General features: G+C 44.4%; 1 protein-coding gene across 3 annotated transcripts in view; it reads right to left on the reverse strand.

Annotated features, from left to right (window-relative positions):
- Positions 1–25,100, reverse strand: part of syde2 (synapse defective 1, Rho GTPase, homolog 2 (C. elegans)) — a 45,396-nt gene that overhangs the window by 16,486 nt on the left and 3,810 nt on the right. For all 3 annotated transcript variants that reach the window (XM_086223892.1, XM_086223890.1, XM_086223891.1), the window contains exons 2-5: positions 19,378–19,661; positions 18,543–18,936; positions 6,304–7,436; positions 499–625 (exon numbers count right to left, since the gene is read on the reverse strand). In XM_086223892.1, the coding sequence (XP_086080018.1) occupies positions 499–625; positions 6,304–7,436; positions 18,543–18,936; positions 19,378–19,661 (1,938 nt within the window). The remainder of the gene's footprint in view (positions 1–498; positions 626–6,303; positions 7,437–18,542; positions 18,937–19,377; positions 19,662–25,100) is intronic.

Raw genomic sequence — 25,100 nt, forward strand, 5'->3', positions numbered from 1 at the left:
ACTCAATGCTGACAGAAGGATATAAGACAGCTGGCTGGGTGCAGATGGGTTACATTCATGGTGGAGATGACAAAAATCCAATGGAATTGGTGACCACAAATGAAGGCGTTCACTTGGGTTTTGAGCTTACATCGATGCAGATGGGAGCCGATAAATCCCAGAATTGAATGCTGAGTGAATCAAAGCCAGACCAAAGCGGCGTTAGCAAGATTTGTAGCCATATTTTGTTCCTGAATTGTAAGGTCATATTTGCGAGGAAAAAATGGTGTTTGTATGTATGAAGTTGAATATTCACACTAACACAAAAGGAATTAAAGAAAAGAACTTAAAAATGATACAATATAATAAATATTACAGAAACCTTGGTCAAAAACCCTGGAGGCAAAAAAAACTCTGAAAGCTGCTGCCCCTCAGGCTAAAAAAAAAAAAACTACTGCTAATTACGCGGCACGTGTGTGCTGACCCAGTGCTTTGTGAGCCCCTCGTGTCCCAGGTTACCTGTGATGACGTTGATGTCAGGATAGGTGTTCTCACACAGCTCCACGCCGTCACTGTCTCTCTCAAACGCCTCACGCAGTTCCTTCTTTACAGCCGCAGAGCCGCACAGGCGGTACAGACCCACCACCTTGAAAAACACACGACATATAGATTAAATAAACTTACATGGATCACGCAAGAGCCAAAACAAAGAGGTTTTTACAACCCCGCTGATCAAAGTCAAGTCACACTCTAGCTATGAGCTGGGCAAAGGCGTAGCTGCTTCCAGAGAAAACCAGCGAGTCAAATCCTGTATCTGGAAGAAACAGCAGCTGTTTTTTTTCACCTTAAAACGCTGAGCAGTGCTGTAGCCATTTTGTGGTGTGGTGAGACTACACAGCAATATAGTAATGCAAAGAATTAATATATTAAAAGTGTAAAAATGTCACTCAGACTGCTGTAGTGTTACAGATATTGATGATTAATTCATAATTCTGAGAAGTCAGAGACGATGCAGGTACACTAAATAATGCTAGGCAGACTTTACACGTGCAGCACTATTGATCATGAATTGCTCTTCTGCAAGAGAATGCGATCATTTCTCCCCTCTGAAGACGTGCCACCTCCCTCTAACTGTCACGCTCGACTAAACTTTTTCAGCAGCGGCATCACTTTGACACACCTGTCAGTGTTGTGTGATTTGCTGTGCTCTTAAAATGAAGAACAGGAAAAAGTGCCCAGCCACACTCGGAGGTGTAATAAAAGTGTCACATTCTTATGACTGAATGGATAAACATTGTTCTCTCCTAAAAACCCGGCTGACAGCGCAGCATTAAAAATGGAGGCACCAAGCTATAAACCATTTACGTTCCTTTACCTAAACCTCCAGAGCGTGGCCAAAGGAAACTTCTCACTATTTCCTCCTGACATATGAGAGCTGAAACTCAGCACCAATTGTCTCCTAGTTACGTTGGGATTAAGCCCGGCTACAGACATACCATAATTTCTCCTACATGTGTCTGTCTGGTATGTGGCATTGCAGACCAACTGGTGTGGTTGCCCTGGCAACGTGTTAAGTCAGTGGGCTGTGAATGGCGGGTCGGCTCTGGTTCCACACACACACACACACACACACACACACACACACACACACACACTGCGGGCCTCTCCAGCGTAGGAGCGCTAACCCACCACACCAACTATTTGTGAGCTCTCCGTGTCGACTTGAGCAGTGTTTTCTAAACCTCACACGAGAGGGAGAGAGGAGGACAGATTAGGCAGGGATTTGGCTTTGTGTGCGAGTAAACAGAAGTCACTGGGCACAATGAACAACAAGTCCATTCAGATACAAAAAAAAAGAGTCTTTTTTTGGGGGGGGGGGGGGGGTAGCCCAGCAGCACAGGAGGGTAACAGCTGTTAGCAGAGGAGGGTTTGCACTTAAGCACTGGTATGGCTGCTGCCGGGCAACACCACAGCCACGGCCTGTATGCAGAACAGGTCAAACACAACCAGCTCCCCGGTCTGGAATGTGGATGCTTGGTGGCTGTCAGACAAACGATGGGATCAGAAAGTTCTTGTTTGTCTGAAATCAGCTTAATGACTTAATAGAGACATCAAAGCGGGAAAGAAAGGCTGCTTGAGCAGACTAATTCTCTCTGGAGTGGACGGAGGGAGTCACTCCTGCAGCCTCTCTGCTTCCTCTAAACATGGCCGTGCTCAGACCCGGCATGTGTCTCACAACTCTAATAGTGCGTTCATGAGCAACAGGGAGGAGGGAAAGTTCCAACCTCAGAGGTGGGGGGGTGGGAGGGGGGGGGGGCATGCTGAACGCCTGTCAAACTTGGAATATGCCACTAGGAAAGAGGGATGTGTTTAAGAACTCACAGAAGTTGGGATGGCTCCATATTACTTTGTCTTGTCCAGTAATGTTGCCTGGAGCGTCTGTTGGTACCAGTTTGATTTGCACTCTTGCACTCTGCTTCACCCTCCAAAAACAACATGCAACCCAACTCTCTGCTTCCACAAAGAGCGAACTACATGCAGCCTGACACATACTGCCCACGTGCCGACTGTAGCAGACACTTTGCTGCATGTCGCAGCGCGTTGCTCAATGTTTACCTCTTGATTACAAGTACCGGATCGGCCACGTCCCTACAGCGAAGGAGGTCAGACGACAGGTTTGAGCCGAGCTTAAACGAGTCCCAGAAATGATGTACAATCGTGTAAGCATCATTTCTGAAACATAGACACATGACCTCCATGTAAACTAGCTTCGTGCTCCACAAAAGTTCCATCTACTGATGTGTGATGTAAAAAAAAAAAAAGCTTAAAACTATATTAAGTTTGGGTTAACCACAGACCTTATTTCAGGTATTTCACTGAAAACCCATCCAAAAATACCACTGACGTTGAGATGAAGGAACCAGACGTTCTACAAAGATCATTTAATTCCAGCTAATTCCCATGTAAGACGAAGCACGAGCAGCTGGAACTTTGCTTTTTCACTTAAAAAAACAACACATCATCTGTTCCAACAGATTTTCTTCAGTTGGGTATAAATGAGTTCTTCTGTGATTTGATCCGCCCTCCGAGGCCTGAACAATGAGGCAAAACCTCTTGGAAAACAACAGAAGCCATCAGCGTCTTTCATTCGTTCAGTATTTAAAATGTGACAATTGTTTTTTCCCACATTGTGCAGCATTTGTGACAGGGAGAAGAAAATGAGTCACGACATCTTCTCACTTGAACTCTTCTGTATTCTGGCTAATAAATTATGAAACGTGTTAGAAAAGCTATCCTCCTGTGCGTCTGAAGAGCTGCCCACACAATTGTCAGCTTTTAACATGCATCCCGCGTGCGCCTCGGCGGGCAGCTAAACACAGGACTCTTGCTTGATAGGCTCTCCCGTGTTTTCCAGCTTACAGCTGTTTTCCAGCAGCACAATCTCTCCTTTTTGTGTGCCAGATGCCAAATGGGGAATAAGTGTTGTTTCATGTCAGAACCAAAACCATTACTCAGCATTTATATAACAGAGGGCTACGTCTTTTACAGATAGAGGAAGCCAGCAGTGGTCCTGATTCAGAGGCTGAGGAGGGCTTTTGTCTGCAGATCACATCTGTATCAAGTCAAAAACCATTTAAAGTCGAAAAACAGTGCCTCTGCAGGGACTTCATAGCATCTTTAGCTACCATGTATGGCAGTTTGTAGGTTACTGGGATACCCCCCAGTAAAAACGTCTCTTTTAAATGGGCACAGTGGGCTCCCATACATAACTCCAGTATTATCTGCAGTCTTTTCAAAACACCCACAATCATCCAGCATCTTAAAAGCCTGTAGGAGCCCCGAGGTCGTGTGATTCTAAGAGACTCTCCATTAAAGGCCCACATCATTAGATGGAAAGGCACACTGCTACACGTCTGGCTGTGCGTGTTTTACTGACACAACCTGCAGATTCCTCTGGGATCCAGTATCAGCCCTGTCCTAACCCCTGTCTGCCTGCAGCCCGGGGGGATGCTTTCTTGTCACTTGTACTTGATCTCAGGCTGATACTAAGTGAGCGCTGTAATGAAAGAAGGCAAGAAAACAGAGGGAGTGGGAGAGAGAGGAGGAGGAGGACGACGGCGATTGGAGGAACGTCAGTGAGGGAGAGCAGACAAACAGAGTTAAGAGTGAGTGAAAAACAGAGCTGGAGAGAGAGAGAGAGAGAGAGAGAGAGAGAGTGAGAGAGAGAGAGAGGATCAGGTATGAATTATTACAGGACTAGACAAAGCAGAAAGAATTTCATAACCAGAGAAATGTGAGCCAGCAGACACAAAGCTGTGAGCTACAGGTGACCAGGCCGCTCAGGTGAGCCTCGGGTGAGCCTCAGGTGAGCCTCGGGTGAGCCTCAGGTGAGACCGGGAAGCCTGACACGAGTGGATCCGTTAGTCATCTGACAGTTATATTCTTGACTAATCGCTTCACCTTTTTAACAATTAGATATCAAAAATTAATAGAATTTTTTGATATTTTCCAATCACATTGAGTTTTCTATCACTGGAAAAGATTCAAACTGCATTCTTTTTTGGTGTTTTGCAAGAAAACTAAAACTATCAGTTTGTACTTGCAATTCCATGTGGAAAGCGTTGTTTTATTTCAATGTGATTAAAAATCTATTTTGTAAGCAGGGTTTGTATGGGTGCAGGTATTCCTCAGGGTGGGGGTCCGGGACCCCTGAACCTGAAGACTGTTTTAAGCTGCATCTCAGCACCGCGTTGAGGTTTTTTTTCATCATTAATCCCAAATAAATCTAGTTTATTAGGCTTCTACGCAACTCTCGTGTGCCGGTGCTCAGCAGACGATGCAAACCTTTGCCCACCCCAGAACTGATAAAGATGGTCAAAAATTCTTCAACGATACCGCATTAAGAGAAGATGAAAGGGCGGCTCAAACTATCAACGGATGAAAGCCGATCCTACGCCCTTCGACATCAGCAAACAAACACTTGGCTACCTTTAGCAGCAAGCTCTTACAACTAGTGGCAGACAGTCAACAGCCGCACGTGGCTGAGGCAGGCTTTGACAGACGCTCTCCTTCAAGAGGTCTAATGTTTGCCTGCTGGCACCGAGCGTCCGCCGCCCCCTGGCATGGCCCCCCTCCAGCCATCATCAGGAACAATGACCAGACACTTTTACTGCTCCTGTCTCAGCTGTAATTAGAGGAAACGCCGTCGCCTCTCTACTCTCTGGACTCTGCTGCTGGGCTTCCAACAACGCAGAAAATGTGGATCACATGATCCCCGCCACCGCCGCAACCGTCACCACTGCATGTCTTTTAACTCTTTCTTGTCTCTGAATTGAGGGCAGTGACATCATCAAGAGCACAATATCTCCCCTCGCCATTCTTCTCCTTCCTGTAAAGGCTGCAGGGCGAGCGCTGGTCTCACGCCACCAAGCATCCTCCTGCATGACAAATTATTCCCCTCGCTATTCTTTCACTCCCGTACAAAAAAACGCATTATATAATTGCATCCTTCCAGCCCTCTTTTCAAATGAATCCCCGTCTGTTTTCAATTTACAGAAGAGCTTTAGCGTGGCTCTCGTCCACGTGTACTGGCGTGTCCTCGTGCAATACAGACCTGAAATTACTGGTCAGTTGACCGATTACACAGAAAAAAAAAGATTCCAGGCAAGTTCTGTTCAACAATCATTTAAAAAAGTTTACATAAGACCTCATAAAATATGAAATTAACATATAAAAAAAAAAGAGCCTTTAGCTTACGGAGATGCTGCCTGTGAAGTGATGTTGTCTGATTCAAGTGTAGAGGGATATTTTAGGTACAAATTAAATAAAAAATGCTTTGCAAGTCATGTTTTTTTGCAGTGTAGTTGATAAACAGAAGAGTGACCAGCAACTATTTGAAGAACCGATTAATTATCATTATTATGAGTCCCGCAAACCATAAACTTTCATAATAATTTGGTTCCAAATTCTTTAATTTGCTCAGACAATGCAACACTTTTTTGAAGATGTCAAAGTTCAATGACATGACAATGTTCAGTGTTGACACGAATTTCATAAAATAAAATAATGTCAAATAACCGATGGTGAAAATAGATTCACATACGTGAGGATTTGCCGCTTTTCTGTTTTATATGATGATGAAATTAATGTTGCTCTGTCGATATCTTTTAGTTTGAATGATTTTTTCCTGATAAAATCCAACTTCAACACAGAATAATTAACAAAGGACATATTTTATAGTACGAATGATAAAAACACTGGTGGACTACTATAGTATGTGACACTTACTCAACTCATAAAACATTACAGAAGCGTTACACTCACCTGGCAACCTCTCTTCTCAATTTCATTGATGCACTTGCTAATGAGCAGCGGCACCATGAGTCCGGTGTCCTCTCTCTCCACCACCCGCCACGCTTCCACGCCAAACACCTGGGGCTCCCGCTCGCCATCTGGCCTGCCATCCAAGGAGTTCTGCCACTGCTCCATCAGGCCAAGCTTGACATAGATCAGCCCCCGCGGTTCCAGCTTCACCGCCAGCTGGTGGGAGCGTGTCACCCGGAAGAGCGCAGGCAGGACGACCGTGCCGTGGCAGCACACGCGGTTGCGTCTCGGCGTGGGTTCCCAGCTGAACACCACCAGCTTGAGATGCTGGGCGTTCTCCAGCTCGATGTTGAAAGTGTGGTCCATACCCAAGAAGGTGGTTCGACACGTGAGGAGAGCAGTCCGTGCTTTATTGACCGAGTCCACCTGGATGGCACAGTAGACGTCACGAGAGTCGATACGCGGCGGTTTGAGGTCCTCGGCCCCGTAAAAGTGCAGGCTCATCAGTCCAGAGATGTACTGGCTGCACTTGGGCTGCTCCGTGAAGCTGTAATGTCGGAAAGCATCAATGTCCAGCTCGGTGCCATTAAGTTTGGAGCTTCCTGCCTCCGTCTCCTTACCCTTTCCTCCCTTCCCCTCGCCAGAGCCGTGCTTCCCAGATTTAGCCACCAGCTCTGGTGAGTCACCATCGCTGAGGTATCCACCTTTACTGGCGGATTTTGAGCTGCCGTTATTCTTCTTCTTGCTGAAGCTGTGCTGCGTGGACACGCTGCTGTCCAGGTGGTAGCGTGAGATCACGTTACGTCTGGCCTGCCCAGATGCAGCTAGTCTCTGAGGGCCGGACGTTTCAGGGATGGCCTCAGAACCACCACCGGTGGTCCGGAGAGAATGGGTTCTGTGTTCTACCTGACCCCCTCCGTTGTTGTTACTGCTGTTACTGCTACTTTGGGTCCCTTTGACGCTGAGTTTGCGGCTGAGCTCTGGGAGCTTCTTCATCTTCATGGAGATCTTCCTGACGGTGCGCGGGGACTTGATCTTGTCTGGGAAGGACCAGTTGATGGAGCTGCTCTTCTTAGCAGGATTCGGGCTTGAGGGGGGAGAGAAGCCAACAGTGTTGGGCAGATCAGGAACATCTAGAGAGATAAAAACAGAACAAGAAGAGAAAGGTTGACATTTTGGGTTGAAATTTTCCACTGGCCAAGTTTAACCACTCTACTGCTGAATTGTTTGGCAGTGAAAAGTTTAGAGAAAAGCTTTTGGATTGTCAGCAGAAGCTCACAGGGACCACCTAGGGCTGCGACGGCTTGAAGTTTCAAGTACCGGAAACTTTCTGACTATATTTCATGGAAAGTTAAGCTCAAGAATTTTGAGATTTTTGTGGGGGAGGGCCACAAAAAGATGATTTAAAGAGGAATTGATTGGAATAATAAGGAACAAGCACAAACATATGGGAAATCATGGGTATTGAGGATAAAGTGGACATTTTGGAGGTAATATACATTAACTATATTGAACTGTGCACTATATATACTATATTTGACAACAAGGGTTACACACAGTTGTATCAGTTTTGATATTTTTATCAAGTAAAATATATTTGGTCACTGATGTTTAGGTTAACTAGAAAGTACATCAATCCATCTATTTTCTTCAGCTTATCCTGTTAAGGGTCATGGGGGGTGGAGCCTATCCCAGCAGCCTTTGGGTGAGAGGCAGGGTTCACCCTGGACAGGTCACCAGTCCATCACAGGACCAACACAAAGAGACAGACAACCATTCACACTCACAGTCACACCTACGGTCAATTTAGAGTATCAATCAGCCTCGTCCCCTCTTGATGTCTTTGGACTGTGGGAGGAAGCTGGAGTACCAGAGAGAACCCAGGCAGGAACAGGGAGAACATGCAGACTCACACAGAAAGATCCCTTTGCCCAAGCCCGAACCCGGAACCTTCTTGCTGTGAGGCAACAGTGCTGACCACTGCACCACCGTGCCGCCCCTAGAAAGTACTAAATGTAAATGTTTTCTGTCATTCAGTAAAGGATTCTATTAAAGTTCTACTCACAAATAGATGTGACAAGTCAAATAGAGTCAGCATCAATTACCTCTTCCAAGTTTATTCTTGACAACACACACACACACACACACACACACACAGACACACACACACAGACATTAATTGCTGCAAAAGTTTCCAACTTGGCATCTTCCTGGAATTTTCCAACCCTCGTACCTCAAGCCCAAAGTTTTTGAGTTGACTGTATTTCTAGTTTGAATAAATCAAACAGAGTTGGAATGTCGGGTAGAGACAGACATGAGCTGCATTATGTTTTTAACCATAATTCAAAGTTGCACAGAAAAGTGCTACACACTACTGATTATACTTACACAACCTCATAATCTAGTCACTGCTTGACATTAATTCAGAGAACCCTTTAGACACTTTAAAAAAAGAGGTTGCTGAATTCAGGCTGATAATAAAAATTCCATTTCGATGAGGCCTCAGATCGAGAGAAATGGAACTGAAAAGTCATTAGCAGCACCAGGAAACCAGCAGCCAATCAGGTGCCCGAGACACCGACCGCTTCAGGCTGGCATTGAGGAACATCCAGTTAGAGCGGAGCTCGTAGGCTAAACTAGACGTCTACGACATCAAATTCCAGGGTTTTCCACATTTCTGTGTAGGAGTGACAACCATTGTTTAGTCTACGAGACTCAGCTGCAGCTTTCCTTCTCATAGTCACTCAACAAGAACGTTCTTATATCGTTTAAAAGCTGCACGAGGACGACTGTGAAGGTGTCTCCTCCGTTGTGTTTTGTTTTGTTTTTGCATAGTCAATGAATCCTCCAGTTATTAATATCTGCTGACAGAAGCTGACACAATGCACCAAAGCAACTTTCACAATGTCACTGCACAAATAATAAACGCAAGTTTGGATGAGATACAAAGAAAATGTGCACAATCTGTGCACACACTCGTGTGGGACTACTCGGATACATCGTCTTTGAGAACTCGGCTGCTGGCCTCGATCGTCAATCTTCAGTTCAAAGACTCTCTATCTTGCAGGGAAACAGGAAGAGCTGACACAGAACTACCATGTTTGATGTAAGTGGAATTTGTCAAATTATATGCGTTCTGCTATTTGCCCAACAGTCAGCTCCAAAAGGAAAACAGCAATTTTCCACATTCAGCGCTCTTTTAATACGATTTCCTCTGTGGCTTACCTGCCTTTCTTACACTCGGGGGGGGGGGGGGGGGGGGACACCTCGTGGAATGGGTTCATGGCAGATTAAGTCTGGATCTCATGACTCGCTAGGAAGAGTTTAGCTTCTGTAAGATTGCTTTTAAACCTGGCCTAATTTGAACCAGGTGATAAAAAGTTAAGTAAAAAGACAGGAAGTCCAGAGGCTGGGGAATTATTTAGACATTAAATATTGATATTGGATTTTTCTCTTTTCCAATTAAATTACTTTTCTTTTCTTTTCTTTCTTTTTTCATTTCTACAGGCAAACTTCTCTCTCTGCATAAAACAAGCGATTCTGTCTGAGAGACAAGAAAGAGCTTGACCCTGCCAACATCACCACCAGCTCTATTTTCAGAGGGGACCTGCTATGCTATTCTGGGGTGAGGGCCCACAAGCGAAAAGAGGGAGGCAGAGGAGGCGCAACAGGATGAGGAGAAGGGTAAGATGGGGGGCAGGAGCAGGGCAGGGTGTAGCCAACAGATGGGGAACAAAGGCGCCCCTTGTCCAGGCATGGAGAGTTCTGGATGTTGGACTGGGAGGCTGGCAAAGCGGCTGGTGAATGTACAAATGAACACGGCTGTTCTCTCACATTCCTCACCAAACCATGTTTAGCCCCCCCAAGCTGAGTAGCCTTCCCTGTCACAGCTTCCTGCCAATAATAGACACAGAGGCGCTCTGAGAAGGGAGAGCATGGGTGGAGCGCACTGTAGGTGCTAATTCACCAAACAACATCTGGGGAGTGGTCACACGGGCTCCCTCTCACACACACACACACACACACACACACACACACACACAGCTCTGAAACAAGGCTTTCAGGACTGAACCTCTGTAGATGAAACAGTAACTCATTTTGACGATTTACCAACTTCAGCTCCAGTGAGAGAGAGAGAGAGAGAGAAATGTAACTACAAGCCAAAACAGATCAAAACAGCCGTTTTTGGCTTAACTATGATGACGCTTTTGTAACACACCCAATAAAATTCTGCTAAAAATGACTTACAAATTGACTCTTAAAACTAACGACTATCATGGATTAATCTGTCAGTTATTACATGAAAACGATCAATGAATTGTTTCCAAAAAAAAGTCAAAAAAGTGTAAAATGCTCATGAAAGAATCCCACAGACAAACCCACCAAAACATCAATACTCGCCATTTTACGTCTCCTTCATTTTCTCTCATTCTGACTTCTTATCCACAAACATGTCAAATCCATCATATAATACAGTTTATCTACTTTCAGTTGAATTGTTTCATGTGGACAGGATCCATTGTTATAAACCACATTTTAGTCCAGATATCTGAGTTCAGATGCACAAAAGTTAAAGGTCTTCGCTGGGATGCTGCGTTGAATGTGACTGTTTTGTGTTCAAACACGCATTTTCAACTCACAGTGTTGATGCCAACACATTGCTTGAATGACTGGCACCGCATTAACATGTCTCATATTTCATACTTTATGAAAAAGGACACTTATTCAACCTGAAAATTAAAAAAATTCAAACTCATGATAACCAGGGTTCAGACAATATGGGGTTCATTCCTGATATATCAGAAAATATTGTTAATATTGTGATATTGATGATCATCAAGGTGCTAAACTTTAAAAGATCAGGGATCTACCAGGACGTGGAGGAGATACAGCGGTGGCATTTGTGTTGACGAGGGCCCAGCATGAACCGTGATACGTAGCGACTCATTTCTGAGTCCGTTAACCTGCTTTAACACACTTTTACCTGTCAGACACCGTCGCGTCATATTTGACAGCCATCAAGAGTGTCGCAACTGTAAGATGATCGACAAGAACGGGAGCAAGTCAGCAAACCTGCCAATGACACAGCTAAGGACCGCTACATTGTTAATGACACACACACACACACACACACACACACACACACACACACACCTGCGATCCCTCTAGCCTTTGGCCTTGTGGCAGCAGGCAGGAGAGTAACACAACACTCCACTAGCTAAGGTTCAGGGGCGATGGTTTGACACCCTACCCTCCAGGGCCGTGTTCCTGGGTTAAAGGGCAAAGGGTCTGCATTCCACTGGGTGACACCTGAGCTGGCAAACCCAAACCTAAAAAAATATGCGCACGCATTCACCACATTACTGTAACACAAAGAGAGAGTGCATGTTTATGTGCAAGCATTAGGACAAACACACACATGCCCTCCGTGACCCTGAAGTCTACCTCCAGCAGCCTGCCGCTAACACCTCTTCACAAAGCCAAGGAATTTATGACGAGGCTTTTACACAATGCTGGCTCCAGACAGGTGCAGGAGGAGGGTGTGTAGTGTGTGTGAGCGAGACAACTTGATTGTTATCAAATATGGGATTTATGACTGCAAACTTGTATTACAGGTGGTCAATGAGCCACATCGTCGCTCTAACAAACGCCAAAATGCATATAATATCTGGGTAATGTGAAACGTCCTCCATGTGGCCTATGAGAATATACAGTTTTGTGTGTGTGTGTGTGTGTGTGTGTGTGTGAGAGAGAGAGAGAGAGAGAGAGAGAGAGAGAGAGAGAGAGAGAGAGAAAATAAGACATGAATCATAATCTGGCCAGACATGAACGATAGTCTCTTTTACCTGATAAAACCACTCCACCTGTACGCGACTGTGTGCTTACAAACATGTGCTGACCATTATGAGCTGAAAAACAAGAGTAGTCGTCCAGTTCTCTCACTTCAAGGTCCATCTCTGCTGCTTCCTCTTCCCTTGGCTCTAAAACTTACCATGTTGGAAGGCCTTTCAGGGGTCGCGGGAGCTCGCCTGTTTCATCACAATGGTTACAAAACCCCTGCTAATATATCCAAGCATGCAGGCCTTCTCGCTCGCACAACATGGCCCCCTGCCAACGTAGCTCTCATGTAGCTTAGCTTTCCGACCACTGCAGGCATTCCAGCTCTGCTGTAACTCTACCAACAGAGCGGCTGCTAATTCTAGACAGTCTGCAGCCATGCTGGCCTCAGTGCCCTGCCCCGATCCAAACAACAAGGAACGAACAGCTACATGATTACTGCAGAGAAACGACTTATTTATGTCTGCAAACAAACTGGGATAAACCTCGAATGGAGATGCATTAGTCGGAATGGTTCTACATTGGCACAATAAACTATGTCCTTATTGCAATAAATATTTTTTTGTTACATCAATAAATATCATTAAGGGTATTTTCTGTCGTGTATATAATGCTGCTTTATCAGACATTTATATCAAATGGGGGCCAAAGTTTAAATAATGATGTGATTATGTGAAAGTATTTCCTCTGATAAATTAAACCTTATGTTTTAGACTGTTCTGCACACCCTGTTTCCAATGTTTTCTACTTGGGATGTCTTTGTGGAAAGCACAGGAACGACTCCATAAAACAGCCATAAGTTAGCATTGTTGAACTTTTGGTGAAGAGATTTTATAGTTATTTGCCTGAAATAAGGCCCGTGGATAATGCGAGTTTAAGGTACTTGGTCTTTTTTACTCGCAACATCACATGTCAGCAAATAGAATACTTGTTAATTCTGAGATCTTTATGTGTCTTAGAAAAGGTTGTTTCAAAGAAGTGGTGAAAAATAAAAAGTTTGTATATTAATCATCGACGTTGAATTCTTGCATCCATGGTGGGGTCTGTTCATAGCGTAACGTTAGCTTTCTAATAACGTTAGCTACTTCTAGCGACTGCATTTCCAAAATTTAAAAGTGAAGATTCTCGTGATTAACAAAACATTTAAATCTCAGACTTTCACACGGTGAATATTTTTTGCAATTAATGTAAGAAACCCGTTGATTGTTGGTTGGATGAACTCAATGACGACGCTAACCTCCAAGTTGGCCCACAAAAACGGATCAATCCTACAGCCATCGCCTCCAGGTACAGCGCACCAAGCATTGCCCCTTGGAAAGCTCACTGACAATGGGCTTTTAGCAATTGGAACCCCAAAATCATAAATAGTTATAACGGTTCCACTGGACCATTGTATTTTTAGTTGTGGACTTACAGTTTTGTTGTTTTGGACCCAAAGATAGTTTACGGTTCGTATTTAGATTTAATTCCCTTGAAATGTCTGTCTCTTTGTGACTGTTTTTACTTGTGTCTCGTTTATTATTCAGAAGCCGTCTGCCCTGAGACTTTAAGACTTTAGGAAGTTAATCATTAGCTTGTGAAGGCTTTTTCTTGAGTCAGGTCATAACCAAAGTTAACAGTACAATCAGGATGTGTGAGTAGGGACGTTTCTGTGAGTTGACTGCTGAATCTCACGAAATACCAGGAAGATTAAAACCCAATATTAAAGCACAATAATAAAGGAAGGACAATCATAAAAGTCTTCATAGTTGACGCCAGAGACTGGAACTTTTCGACAGTTGCTGTGATGATGAAACGAAGTACAGACCAGAGAGGAGGAACCATGAGAAAACTATGTGACCCAAACACACATCTCATGCCAAGCTATGGAATCTGCTTTGGTTTTGGAAGTGTTGCCCTGACAAAGTTACCCCTCTGAGATGTTGACTTCCTCCGGACCGTACCATGTAATCGGCAGCCTAGATTAGATTCCACGTTTGAACTGAGAGGCTTGAACTCTCATGTAACTTTAGCAGCAAGGGCTCATTCTTAAACGCAGCAGCCAGCGTGACCAAAACAACCCCCAGAAATAGCTCTGATCCCATTCTGAGCGCCGGCCAAGTCAGATTCCCCAAGCAGCCACTAAAGAGAACAAGAGATTGGGAACACACGGAGCTCACTACCCCCAAAGTCCATCAATCATTATCCTCCATACAAATAGAGCATTCAAATGGACAAAAAGTCAGTCAATAGGCAGCACACGAGGAGTCTGGAGTGTATCCGGTGAGGGAAATAGAACCAGCCAGCCGCACAGAGGAAAACTATAGTGGCAGAGAGTCTCCTACATCTGCGCTGCTTCATTAATTCATCAGAAACTCTTATTTGGGCTTGATCAACAAAGGGCCTGTCGCATTTTCCGCCCTGCTAATGGAGTGGGGTCTCATATTCATAGAGAATCTAGAACAGAAGACACAGAGGCCATGAAAAAAGCGCAGCGCAGCGCTGCGGCTCTGTTCCATTTTTTTTGTAGTCAAAGACTTCATACGAGCCTGGATCAAAGGCCATTATTCACAAAGAGGCACGGGTTCATTTTACAAAAATGTGATGAGACGGCTTATGATTTTGTATCGTTTACCCTTTTTTTAAAACCCGGTAAACCCAAGTGACCCCTTTCCCATTACGAGTAGAAGAGACGGGCACGTTGTTTGTTTTATGACGCATCATGAACGCAACGCAAAACTGAGTAAACATACTCTACATTTTTGTCAAATTGACACCAAAGCTGATCAAGGTCAGATTTATTTGAAAAGCCTTTCCTGAATTACCTCATAAAATAGTGCCATATGTATGTAAATGTTTTACGACGTTTCAGAGAACTGAAAGTTTCAGGATTTTCATCCTCATGGCTGCCTGAAAGATGGGAAATCATTGAAGGAGTGGATTCTTAATGCTGTTAGCTTGGCTGCGATGCACGGTAGATTTGTGATAACTGGCCATAACACAACAAAGCCCCAGATATATCCCAACATTACACCCACTAGGCTTCAGCATGACACGAAAAGGGTAATTTATCACCTCAGAATAAGGTGCAACACTCTCAAGTATTGTGATTTTTCTTTTATTTGGCTGACACGAAGAGAAGGACTTCTGGACCAAATCATCATAGGAAACTGTTTCTGTTCCTCATCACACTGCCAATAGGAACGTTGGTAAGCCATCCAGCCGTGGGTGTAGACCATTTCTTCTTAACAATGCTGCCGTTTACACGGCTTATAAATTTTTTTTTAAAAAAAGGTAAAAGCCGGAACTGTGTCGGCTGGTCTTCATCATATTATCGCACACGAAGTACTGTAGTAGAAGGAGCCATTGAGTTCCTCAAATTGGGGTTTCTTAGAGCTAAAATGGTTAACATTTCTTGCGGTCCGGACAGGTCAGAGAGGGTACTTTTTCCCATAGTTATAGTTGCTCCGGTCTAAAAACCTCCTTTTCCACAGGCTGTAAACCACCAGCCAGAATCAGTGAAAGCATCAATTTGATCAATGAGTCTCCAACAATCAACTATCGCCGGTCAGGTTTCCCCCGATCTGTCCCTTGTTTGTGCCTGAAGAGGAGGGATGGAGTGAGAAGCCATGATGGGTTTTTTTCACTCCAGTCCAGCTCTCCCACCCCACCCACCCACCAACCCCCGTCAGCCCTGCCGACAAATGCAGAGCAAAGAGTAGGAGGAGGAGGAGGAGGATTGCACTCCAGTCATTCTGCTGGTTTAACAGCAACCACAAAGAGACAAACACAATTTGTAAAAGGTAAAACAAGATTTGAACAACAAAGGAAATGTCATGAAGTCGGTAACGTACACTTCCTTTGGAGGTAAAACCACTGTGCCCGCCGCATCCACAAGACACACAGACAACACTAACATCCAGTAATGAGTGTTTCCTCTTTGATGACACGTAACTGGGCTTGTTGCTTTTTTAGCCACAGCGAAGTGTGGGATGGCCTCACCAAACCCACAGGAATCAATTGCAAAGTCAACACGAGGGAGGCAGTTCCGGAGCCGGGGGGGGGCAGGAGAGAAAAGAAAAAAAAACCTACACTGCAGCTCCATCTTCTCGTTTTCACAGAGACCAACCATAGCACACTTCTACCATCCCAGGACACGGAAGCTTATCACTGCATGTAAATGAGGCGGAGGTCTTTGAGTGGCAGCAATCTGGTGGAAAATGAATCAGATCTGAAATTGGCTCTGCGATGATTATATGATACCTTCCTATTAACAGAAGCTCTGAACAAGATTTCTTCTCTGGTGAAACTGCTGAACAAGCCACTCCAGCCTCCAATTACAGCCACTCATCTGCTTAGCCAGCATGAAAGGCCCTAATGATACCAGCCCATTTCGTACGGACGGAAACCTATCAATCAGAGAGGGCAGAAATAGCTTATTTAATTAGCTCTGTGTGTCGTGATCAGTGCTGTTCCCGGGATAGCACACTGAGACTCATTTAGGACTGCTTTAATCCTAATCCTGTGAGGAACGCCTCTTGAGGAAGGAAAGTTTTGCTGAGCCACACGAGATGTTAGAAGGATCCAGGACGGAGTCGTTTCACGTCCGCCAGTAAAACCTGCGACCCTGTCAAGGTCACGCTTGTTTCGGGACATAATGGAGCTCAACAGTGTGGTTCTGGAGGTTAGAATCCCAATCATATTCTCCACGGAGGACTTGATTATCAGCCATAATGTCATAACCATCATGGACGACTCACCACAACCTGCTATAGAAGCTTCAAGCTCTAATATCAACCTTGTTTTGTGGACGTTGGTCTACAGCTGGATAAAAAATGTAGGTCATACCACATGATGCACTTGAGAGTTTGTGAATTGGGATTTTTGACAATTTTGCTCTCGGTAGCCGCCAGTCGCCATTAGCATCATGCTAACTATACACGGCTGGCTCCTTCTGCATTCTGGATTCACAAAGAAGTAACCAGGAGGGGGAAACAAGCTCTTAGTGAGTTCAAGACATGTATTTGTGAGTATTTAAAAGACTTTTCCTCTGTTTTCCTGTAATCATTTAGTGGCAAATCAAATATTTTATGGTCACAATTCATCTGCTCGCTGGCTGTCTTAGTCAGAGGCCAAAAGCTCTTAATAATCTGAATTTTCTGAAACATTGTTGGGAAAACTAAATGAGAACCGGAGCCACACAAATGTGGGTGGTCACAATTGAGGTCTCTGCAGCACTTAGAGAATTTTCAACTTTGGAGGACTGCAAGATAAAGTGGAACTTTATACGGGCTGATTATTGTTCTGAAACATGGAGAGAAGAGCATTGTGTCGTAATAGGTTGCGGTTTCAAAACTGTACGTCAGGAGGGAAAATGTGCTCCCCGACATGTTTCAACCTTCCGTTCCAAAACTGTTGCTCTGAACACTAAAGCTAAAGTATTAGATTTCACTCCTCATACTCAAACTACTCAGCTTCGCTCTGTGCTCCTTCATCGAGAAGGAGCTGTTGCGTGCCACAGAAAAGTGTTGTCAAAAGTTATAATTATGGGCTCAGCTCAAGATGTGCCAATTGGTTCAAACTACCGTGTTGCCACATCAGAGAGAACAAAAAGTCGGATGTTAGGAAAAAAAACAAGCCCAGCTTATTAAGAGACAGGGAGCCGTGTGCTGGCTGTCATCATTACGCCCTCGCTGTAGACCAGAGTCGTCAACAATTTCCTAGCATAAAAATCTGCATAACACATGAATTGAATAGAAAAGGGACCTCTATAATTAGCAGTGATGTGTCTTTCGCTGCAGGTCGTTGCTTTTGTGCTGCATTTTTAGCGTGACAATTACTGACATTTATTCAATTTAGGACAATAAAAGTTTGAAACCAACTGATTTGCAGAGTTCACAACTCTCTGTGTGAGGTACAGTCGCAAGTAAATTGGATATTATTTCTTTCTGAGGAATGCCTGGTCTGAATTCCTCCTGGCTAATGTCTGTCTGGGCTGAACTAATGAGGGACACGCTGATATGGGGTGACGTGATTAGACCGCTACACCTCCTGTCGACTTCCATCAAACACAACAGCACCAGAACAAACTGTTGTTGTTGTTTTTTATTTCTTTTTTTTTAAGCTGCACAGGTAAAACACTTATAAAGCCATAAAGCTACAAATGACTTGCAGCTAAATAAGAGCGCTTATCCCTTGATTGGAAAGATTTTCACCTCTGTCATCAGTGTCAAGGTGTGCATGACCACAAGAATCTGCCAAGAGTGAATGTCTAAGGTGAAAAGTGACAGGCACTAATTATCTATGGAGAATCTGAGCAAGGAAATGGAAGGAAAAGACAGAAAAAGAGGCACAAAGAGCAGGAAGGGAAGGGATGTGAGAACAAGCGGAGGTGTGAGTATGTATCTCTTTTTCTTTCTTACCTGTGGATCTGCTGCTGGAATGTCCCCCCTCCTCCTGAGGTTTGCACGCAAGCATCTGTCTGTGCAGATGTAGCGCTTCAGTGGAATGTGCATTCCCCTGACTGCCGTCTCCTGAACCGCCATTGCCACAGAGGCTTTCCCCGAGCGCTGCTGGTCCGGCTTCGCTGCTACCCTCCAGGGTCTTCCCGCTGTGATCTGCTCCCCGGCTGGGCCTCCTCTGGAGCTCAACGCGTTGGGGGACCAGCAGCCGGACTGAGGGTCTGTGAGATGTGTCCGGTTCATCGTCCTCAGGGATTGGGTTGTACCAGATCTCTCCTTCGTCGTCTGCATCGTTTTCCTCTGCTAGGTCCACATTCCGAGGGTGAGGAGACACCGTAGGCTGACTGATGCTAACCTGAACACAGATAGAAGTAAAAAAAAGAAAAGAAAAGATTTTTACTTTTTTTTTTAAATAAATGTTAAAAAATAAATAAAAAAACAAAACCTGACAGAAAAACCAATGACTGACACATTCTGGGAAAACTGTTAAAACGGCAGTTAGTTTGACATGAAGGGAGCAATCAGGAAGAGCAGCTAGCTTGGCTTTAGCCAATGGTAAAACTCTAATCAATGAAATGAAATTATAATATTGGTATAAATTGTTAGTTAAACAAAAAAGAAAAAAAAAACACTTTGTGATTTGATGAGGGCTCTTTTTTTTTTTAATGACCGGAGGGTTGTTGGGTTAAAACCACAGGAAGTTACGTGACAGAGTTTATGAGAAATGAAGTATCAAGAAAGCGAACAAGGTCATTTCCCTAAGCATTCAGTGAAATCTCATAGCCTCAAGGCTAACCTGAGGTAGGTGCAGGCAGGCCGGCCGTGAGGTAACTCCCCCTGAGGTTCTCAGGTGCTCTGGGGAGGGACTGGGAGGAGGCGGCTGATGGGTGAACTGGCAGCCCTCCTCTTCAGCTCCCAGCATGCCCTGCAGCTCATCCTTGGTGCAGTGGTTCCTCCCAAGGGAGCTCTGCTGCAGCCAGTTGCGCTTCTTGGACACGGTGATGGTGTTGAGGTGCGGTCGCCATGTCAAAAGCTCATTGGTCCTGCCCACCTCGGGGGTTTGGACATTCTCAATGAAAGCTGAGGGAGTGAAAGTAGAAGAGAGAATCTGATTGTTACAACCTCATGCCTGGAGAAGTTCAACAAATCATTTGCTTGGCGCAAAAAAAGCAACTAATCATGATTATGATCATTAAAGAAGATTCAACTGATGACTGCTGTTAAGACGACTATCATCCTGTCCTATCAAGTTGAAAAAAACATCTGTATCAAGAAACCACAGCTGTAAAAATGCTGAATAACAGCATTACAGAGTTTTCAACACTCATCTTCATTTCCTTTGGGACAGAACATCAGATCTTGCTTTCTCTTGTGTGACCACAGTACGTTTTACGATTTGTGGGTGGATTATTGGATGGGTGGATGATTATTTTTATGACCGCGCTCAATCTTTTCATCACTCTGGAGCAGCTTCCAACTTTTCTCCACAAGAGACGACCCATTTTGTGGGTGTCAACTTCAGAATGTGTCTTGAAACGACCCGAGAAAAGAAGAACAGAGCGTACATATCTCCCATCGCAGCACCTATGACAAAGGAGCGAGGAGCCACTGGTGATGCAGCTGTAAAAATAGAGCAGAGAGAGGAGGGTGTGTGTGTGTGTGTGAGAGAGAGAGAGAGAGAGAGAGAGAGAGAGAAGAGGCTGACGATAAGTACAGCCAGTGGCGGTATGTGCTCCGAAAAAGGACAGATAATGGAGATGGTGATGCGGTCCCTCAATGTCCCAGAGAAAGCAACAAAAGTGTGCCTGCATAGCTTTTAGAGTGTGTGTGTGTGAGAGAGAGAGCGAGAGAGAGAGAGAGAGAGAGAGGTGCTGAGGGCAGGGTCGTGCTCCAACATGTAGAGCAGCAGGCTGGTGTAAAAGACTGTTTTGATCCTGGACTCCCAGACAAGCCCCTCTGCATGCTTTAATGACAACTTGTCCTTTCCTCAAGTTCCTCAGAGAAACACATTTTCTTACACGCCAGGCTGCATCCACCTGATTACAGACCTGGACATATTTTCACTTTAAATAATTGAAATTGAACACAGGACAGCCAGTATGTGGATGAGTGAAGTCACAATAAACCGCAGCTGTTTTTACATCGACGTGCGTCTGGGTTACAATCACATGGTATTTCACATTACATAACGTTTTGTGCAGACATTCCTGTTTGTTTGTTTTTTTGCTAGGTTGCTTTTATTGACACAGATCTGAAGACCAAAGCTTCATTGGGATTTTCTCTTTCCTACCAGTCAGAAGGCTCTCAGGAGCCTCTCGGGCTCCCTGTGATCAACAAGGCAACATTATGAAGCACTTTCTGGTGAGAGAAGCATCGTGGTTCTACGGACTGTTGACGGAAGCGTGGAAACATCTTTTTTCTTTGAGAAAAGTCTCCTTTCTCTTATATCTGCTCCAACTGATGCTACAGAAGCACCCGCGCTAACCTCTTCAGGTGCCGCCATTGTTGTTTTGAAGGAACAGGCTGTGCCTCCTGAAAGGACACTGAGCGGTTTGGACGCAAATACAGAACCTGAAGCCTGAGAAGATGGTTTCTCATGTGTTCTTGTGATACTGTGGCCTTCCCGTCTCTCAAGACAGCAAATAAATGATATGAATATATAACATGATATGATAAATGATAATTGATATGCTTTTCATAATATTAATTTTTATGCAAGCATTATACTTTATTCGTTTTACGGAAGAATCTGAAGAAACCGAAGGCCCGTCCCATATTGATCCCTCTTATTTTTTTCCTCTTCTGCTGCTTTTGGACTGCAGTTTAAATTTGTGTTACCCCTTTAATGTGACGAAAGCCACAAACAATATATAAAACATCAAACAAACACACATACCCTGATGTATGCTTGTACTCTAAATGTCACCTTACATCACTGCAACATTCCTAGTTAGAGTGAATTCAAAGAGGAAAGAAAGAAAGCGCTCCTACAAGTTTGTAGCTCCTGCATAACCAGCAGTTGGGGAAGCTGAAAAAAGTTCCTACGACTGTCCGGTCAGAAAACACCTATAAAGCCTCCGAATAGGCAGCTGTTGACTCCCAGTAACTCCAGTGCCACAACCATCCCACCATTACAACTCTGGAGTCCCTCAAACCAAAACAAAACCACTTTGTGTCTCTACTCTCTGCTGACTTTTTTGTCCCCCTCCACTTGAGAAACATGACAACTATGATAAAAAGTGGGATGAAATTGATTCGCTTCGGGATGCCATTCCTCTGCGTCCCATGTGATTATATAGGACACAACTAGTATATAAAACAGCTTTCAGAGGCTAGAACAGAGGCCACTTTTAAGGATTTCCTTTGCAGGGGGAAAAGAAAAAAGAAAAAAAAAAACATCCCAGAGGACAAAAACGCGAGCCATCACTGCCTCATTAATTCGAAACAGATCACCAATGCTGCAGAATGCTAAGTACATCTTTGGGTACTTCTTACTTTCTGCACTGTTTAATACACGAAAGGTTTGCAGCCACAACTGTTTATAGGATGTGAGCCAGCTTCGTGTTAGCCTGAGCCGAGGCCTGGAGCTCGGCAGCGTTAGCATGTCACGACGACTGATGGAAGTACGTGTCTAGCACCGGCCTGAGGTTTCTTGTAAAGCTTTGACATCAAACTACTCCAGCAGTTTTTTTTGGTTCCCATTTCACTCTGCACCATGGGAATGTAGATTATAAGAGTGAGTGCATATTTGTTGTAAACCAGCAGACGCTGCTTCGGCCAGTGCTCGCTCTGCTGACACGAGAGCAGAGATGCTTGAGCGTGGAGGTGTTGTCAGCGTGCCATCTTCTTCAAGGGGTCTTTCATAACTGGAAAAGGAAGCGTGTTCCGACAAGAACAGCATTCCAGACCACAGTTCCAGATTTACAGCCTGTCTCCTTCCACTGTCACACTCCTCCATTGGCTTAGCACCTTCCTGTAGCACCAGAGGAGGACCACTGGTTGCTGGACCCTTTCAGTGCTGTGCAGTATCAAACCATGGCAGTAATCTGCAGCTGGTCTTATCAGCATGTCAGAATGTTACTTGTCTATACTTGAGAACATTAAACATGGAGGCTGAATCTATGAATACACTTTTCTTTAAAAGAAAAAAACAAGTGTAAACTTCTGTTCCACAAGCTACCTGGCCTGGGGCCTTTAGTTTAGTTAGCTGGAAAAGAGGCAGCAACTTCACTGCTTCCCAACAGTTTTATGGGTGGTTTATTGGTTTGTCACCAGGTTGGGCAGGAGAGCATTCAAGCAAGTGAAAGGTTTGTTGTTATTTTGCATGAGAGGCCAATGAGCAACATCAGTGGATATAAATTCAATAAGAGTGAACGCGGCTTAGCGAGAAGATGAACCCAGGATGTGGAACTCTCACACCCCTGAACTAAAGGTAACAGATGGCCAAAGCACGGTAAGAGAAGGATGCACGTCTGTGTGAGGAATCCTGACGGATGCAGAAAAGACCTTATTTCCTGGATGTGCTGCTATGAAGCTGTGCCATGTGAACTTGACGGTAAACCCTCCAATTATTATTCTTGATCTTAATCTTTTTCTCCTTGAAAAAAACCCTTGATCAACTCTCCCATAGGCTTTTCTTTTACTTCCTGAATTCCTTTTCCTCCATAGAGGCTCCTCTTTTGATAAGTGCAAAACACACACCAGTTAGTTTTCTCATCCATACAGACAACACTTTGTTGTATATACAGAGTTTCAGGCTCCCCCCTTCGGAGAGGGAACCTTTCGCTGTGTGCCATACATTCCTGTTGACACTCATTCATATGATAATGAGGATTCTCTGAGTAGATTTTTCTCTTTACACCAGGACAGAGGAGAGATCGTCCAGGGTTGCATCACATGTCAACACTTGCATCCCGCTGAGGCGTCCTGGCAGCGCAGCCAAACGCTAATACCACTTCCTCCTGAACTCGCTGGCTCGAAACCCATATTCTTGTTAACGTTGCCGCATTTCTCACCCGTTCTGAATGTGTTTCAGTGTGAGACGCATCATCTCCCAATAGGAGCAAATACAACTCTGGTAATACAAGATGGTAACGTTTGCCATCATGTGACTCGCACGGGACATAAACCACGCCGGTATATGATCCCCGATGCCTCAGGTTTCTCCTTCATCACCCGATCTGTGTTAAGAGCTACCACCCTCCATAAACCTGTCCACGCACTGACACCCCAGACAAGACAAATGATTGTTCATCCTCCATCGGTCGTGTGTGTTTGTGTAAAAAAAGGAAGAAAAAAAAAAAAAGAGGCTGAAGCTCAGTAACAAGTTTTTTTGGCATGGAGCTCGAACCAAATGCCTCATCACTCTGACATGACTTGACAACAATCGCAGAAGTTTATATTACAACTGCATTCTCATCTCAGAGCTATTTTGGATTCACTGAGCGAGAAGAAATCCATGTGTAATTGTTGAGCAACATTGCATCTTAAATCCAGAGTAAGAATCTATTGGGAAAAAAAAAACCAAACATCGGGATTCATCTTGGCAGCACCACGGTGTTTAATTTAAAATGTTTTTTTGCACCCAAAAAAAGATGAACTTAACAGTGAGTGACAATGGTTTAACGAAGGTGGAGAAAAGGCTAGTAGATCGGAATAGTTTGCATGTCTCTATTGTTATTTTAGCTTTGCAAATAGAATAAAAGCTCTATCCAGAGGTACTACAATGAAATACGGCACATTTAAAACTCCACTGTTCTCTATTCTGTTTGTCATCCGTTTCATTTGGCAACACCGTTAAATGAAACTACCTGCAGCCAGGTATGAGATCATTACTGATAATAAAAAATAAAACTCTAAGCCAGAAAGACAGGTAAAAACAAAGAAAGAAAATAAATAAATATCTGCTTCCAAGGTGTCGATCTGCGTATCTCTGGCTCGGTCTCAACATCGAGTGAGTTCAGGTCTGGCCTATACATGACACCTGGATACTGCCTGCCCGTCGGCATGCCAAATCTCTGCCACAGCACAACATGGTAAGAATCAATTCTGCATGTGCACACAGGAGATGTGCCTATGCACGCTAAAAATCACACCCGCACGCGTATACATACACACACTCAGCTGAGGGTAATAATCAACATTTTTAATGTAGTAATTGAGGGACAAGTCAGAGCAGAAACAAATTAGCTCCAGATTAATTAAACCAACTCTTCCAGGGTGAAATATTTGGGCCTGTGACTTCCTGGCGAGGTTTCATTTCCACGCAACTCTCAAGGAAAGGAAGGGGCCTATTTTTAGAAAGTCAGAAATAATATTTGCATTCATTAAAAGCAAAGTTGCAAGCCAAGTCAAGCAATTCACTCAAGCTGTTGAGAGCTCTGACATTTTAGTTTTGAAATGGCCCTTTTTTGGGGTGTTGAGAGGCCCACGGGGGCAAGATAAGCCCAGGGCTGCCCTTGATAAATACTTAACCACCCTTCATTTTGCTCATTCATGGTGAGGAGTAAAGTGACACAA

The sequence above is a fragment of the Aulostomus chinensis genome, chromosome 14 (genome assembly GCF_037954235.1).
Source record: "Aulostomus chinensis isolate RoL2024-O1b breed Wild chromosome 14, RoL_Achi_v1.0, whole genome shotgun sequence".
NCBI lineage: Eukaryota > Metazoa > Chordata > Actinopteri > Syngnathiformes > Aulostomidae > Aulostomus > Aulostomus chinensis.